The following is a 4095-nucleotide window of genomic DNA, read 5'->3' on the forward strand; positions in this document are numbered from 1 at the left end:
GTCAGGATATTAACAACCTGATTGTTTAGCATCTTCTTGTTCTTGGCTCTCTCAAACATTTTGATTAGGACTAGGGCTGAAGTTGAATATTAATACCAAATGGATTGAAGTCAGATCCATGGTCCCTGTCTTATTATCCCAGTGTTGAACTTTCTTAATTCACTGATAGCAAGGAATTTTTCTCTGTAATTATAAAATGTATAATAATATTGACTTTTTTGTTCCATCTCTGAAATTATATTGTTTTTCTCCACCACGTGTTTAGAAATGTTTACAGCCAGAGCTTTTGTTATTTCAATATGCTTGAATGCATTCTGGATACTAATAGTGCCTGAAAGTGTCTGATGATGCTGAATAGTCTATGAAGGTTAGTTCTTTAGAAAATGTTAATTTGATGAATGAGCAATAATGCTGATCTTCCTGGCTCTAAATTTACAGACACTATAAAACCATTTGTCTGTAAAACTTAGCATATTTCATAGTGTTAAAAAGGTCAGATCTCTGTTGCAAGATGTTGGAGACTAGGTTGTTCATGCACATTCTCTTGTATCTTCTATAATCAAGCTATCTTTCTCCTTTACTCTCCTGAAGTTTCTCTTGTCAAGTTCACCAATGATATTGACATTAAAAAATCTATAGTCATTATTTTTAATCCTCATTTTACTTACCGTCTCAGCAACATTTGGCACAGTTAACTGCTTCATCCTTAAGCACCTTTTCTTCTTTATTTTGGATCATTGTGCTCACTTGGTGCAATGGTTAATTTTATGTGTCAACATGACTAAACCACAGGATGCATAGACATTTGGTCAAGCCTTATTCCTGAGTTGTTTTTGGATGGAATTAACATTTCCTGGTAGAATGAATAAACAGATTGCCTTCCCTAATGTAAGTACGCCTCATCCAATCAACTGAAGGCCAGAGAAGAATAAAAGGGCTAAGTAAGAGGGAATTTCTGTTGCCTGAATGTCTTGAGCTGGAACATTGGTCTTTTCCTGCATTTGGTATCAAGTTGAAGCATCAATTCTTCTTGGGTCTTGAGCCCATGGGCTCTCCTGGTTCTCAGGCCTTTGGAGACAGACTGGAACAATACCATCAGCTTTCTTGTGTCGCTGGCTTTTTGACTACAGATCTTGGGACTTCTCAACCTCCAAAATTGCATGAGCCAACTCTTTATAATAAATCTCTCTCTCTATGTGTGTGTGTTTATTTGCCATAGGTCATCTCCTTCACTAGAATGTAACACTATGAGCACAGAAACTTTTTGTCCATTTTGTTCACTTCTGTCTTCCCAGCCCTGGAATTGTGTCTAGCAAACAGTAGGCACTCAACAAATACTTGTGGACTGTAGGAAAAAAAATTGCTTGTGGGATTTTCCTAAGGCCTGAGATCAATAACAACTTGTGCTTGTGTGCATATTTCCTCACAGATGCTCAGAGTATGTCCACATATGTTACCTTATTTATCCTCACATCATCTCGTAAGAAGGGGAGGAGGGGAACCATTTAACTATGACTCATATCTGTTGATGGAATGGGAATGTTTAGTCCTTGGGAATCTTAATGCCCTGTGTTTTGAAGATACGAGCACCTCAAAAGGGGCTGCTGGACATATCTTCACTTACCTCATGAATACAATGTATCTTAGAATCCTGTCTTTGAGAATTTATTTTATTTTATAAGGCTGTGCATTTTGCTACAAGAACTGGCCAGCAAGAATATACTCAGTCAATATGAATTTTAAACATTTAAAATTCTTTCCAGACTGGAAAAGCTACAACTAAAAGTTGTGGTTTCAGAACTCATAAGTGCACTCATGTGGTAAGAGGAAGGAATGGTTTCAGATTTCCTCTGGAGTTTGTCTTCTAACCCCAGAAACCAGGGAGTAGATTAATTTGCACAGATAACACCAGTAACCCTTTAGTGTCCTATGAATATGGTTAATGTGACTATCTTACTCCCTCTCAGCCCCCCACCTCAAATGTGTATTAGGTATTTCAGCGACAATTTATGAACAACGTGCAAATGCATATGGTTTTCTACATTAAGATTTCATCGGAGGGAGATGATACATAATAAACTTTTTAAGTAAATGTACTAATATTCCAGCTCTTAAATAGTAATCCGGTAGTCACATGCCCCAAATTACATTTTTATTATGTGTTTAGTTGTGTACAAAATATGTTGTAATTTACTGATGCGTGTGCAGCAAAATATACTATCACATACAACAAAAATACACCTTTTATTCTTCTTCCCCTGCCCCTGAAAATGGCAACACTGTTTTGGCAGTTCAGCAGCTAAAAATAAAGTGCTATAATTAAGCAGTATTGGAATGTCTTCACTTGACAAATGTGATGTACAATTTGAGTATACAACCACATCTTTGTTAGTTTTTTCACAGAACAGGAAATCCCACATCCTGACCTGAACACCTCCAGAAGATACAAAGATTTGTATATATATGTACACATGTATACACTGTATATGTAAAGTGCCAAAGAGCCTCTTTGTCTTTTGTGAGTTTGATGTATTTATGTTTCTTCTTGCTTTCTTTCTTTCCAAAGTCAGAATCACACTACTGGGATCTCTGAGTTCAGCAGCAGGCACCGAGAAGCTCACTAAAGGCTGGCTTGTTGTGGGTGTGGTGTTGGTGAGAGGCCCGAGGGAGCCTTCAGACCTCACTGGGGGACCTAGAACGGAAGGGCACTTTGGACTGGAAACAGCCACAGAACAGGAGCCACAGGGCACGCTGAATCTCCTGGTTGCGGAAGGCATAGATGATAGGATTGATCATGGAGTTGTAGGTGGCGGGCAGCAGGGTGGCGTAGGTATAGACTGCCGGGTCCTCGCGGCTGCCTACCACGCAGTAGATGGCGAAGGGCAGCCAACTGGCGCCGAAAGTGCCCAGCACCACAGCCAGCGTACCCACACCCTTTCTGGTGGCTGCGAGGTGGGGCGGCGCCAGGCAGTGTTGCTGCAGCGCGATCTGGTGTGCGTGGCGCCAGACCACCTGGCAGATGCGCACGTACAGGTGCAGCATGATGCCAAAGACCGCAAAGAACGCGGCGGAGAGCAGCGCCACGTGGCTGCGTGTCAGCGGGCGCACCACGCTGCAGGTGGCGCGCTCTGCTAGGCAGTTCCAGCCGAGCACCGGCAGCAACCCGAGACCTAGGGACACCGTCCAGGTGGCGGCGAGCAGGAAGTGCACTCCCAGCAGGGTCCGGCGCGAGTAGTAGGTGAGCGCGTTGTAGAGAGACAGGTAGCGGTCCACCGTGATGGCCAGCAGGCTGCTGACCGAGGCAGCGAAGGAGGCCACGAGGAAGCCCACCGTGAGCAGGCTCACCGTCTCTGAGGGCACCACGTACTGGAACACGAAGTGAAGGATGAGGCCGCAGCCCGCCAGCAGGTCGGCGGTGGCCAGGCTGCCCACCAGCACGAACATGGGCGTGCGCAGCGCGGGGGTGGACGCGATTAGCGCCACTACCAGCGCGTTTTCGCCTGCGATCACCGTCCCCGACACGCACAGGAGCACGTCCCAAGGATTCACCGCCGACAGCAGCAGCCCCGGCGGCCCGGCCGGCAGCTGAGAAGACAGCTCCAGGGACACGTTAGCTGCGCCGCCTCCCCCCAGCGCCGCCGCCGCAGGCGGCCCCCATTCACCGCTGTCCCGCGCCCCTGCCGCTGTGGCCGCCGCCGCCGCTCCCTCGGCCGTCACTGCCACCACCTGGGACTCGTTGAGCGAGGAGGCGCTCGCGTTCATCGCGGCCTGTGGCTGCACCCTGCGTGGAAAAGGGAGAGCAAGCGTCAGGTGTGTGGGTCAAGCCTCCAGGGAACTTCCCCGGGTGCCTGGCTCATATTGCTCATCCCACCCCAGGACCCCAGAGCAGAGCGAGGAAGCAGTATTGTTTTATTTAATTAATTACCTGTTGAGTGACTGAGCAAACGTGTGAGTGAAATGCACACGAATGCCCGCACAGATAGATCTGAGTTTTTGCACAGACGTGTACACGGATAACATGCACTCGCCTGCACACAGATCAGTCCCGTGAGTGTGCCTGTAATTGCACACGCACCCGTTTGCCCCGAGCTAGGG

The 4095-nt window shown here is 46.6% G+C and overlaps 1 protein-coding gene across 1 annotated transcript; it reads right to left on the reverse strand.

Annotated features, from left to right (window-relative positions):
- Nucleotides 1-2673: 2673 nt before the first annotated feature.
- On the reverse strand, nucleotides 2674-3762 carry GPR6 (G protein-coupled receptor 6). The gene has a single exon (XM_021693621.1). The coding sequence runs from the start codon at nucleotides 3760-3762 to the stop codon at nucleotides 2674-2676; it is 1089 nt and encodes a 362-aa protein (XP_021549296.1).
- Nucleotides 3763-4095: the final 333 nt, after the last annotated feature.

The sequence above is a fragment of the Neomonachus schauinslandi genome, chromosome 8 (assembly GCF_002201575.2).
Source record: "Neomonachus schauinslandi chromosome 8, ASM220157v2, whole genome shotgun sequence".
Lineage (NCBI taxonomy): Eukaryota > Metazoa > Chordata > Mammalia > Carnivora > Phocidae > Neomonachus > Neomonachus schauinslandi.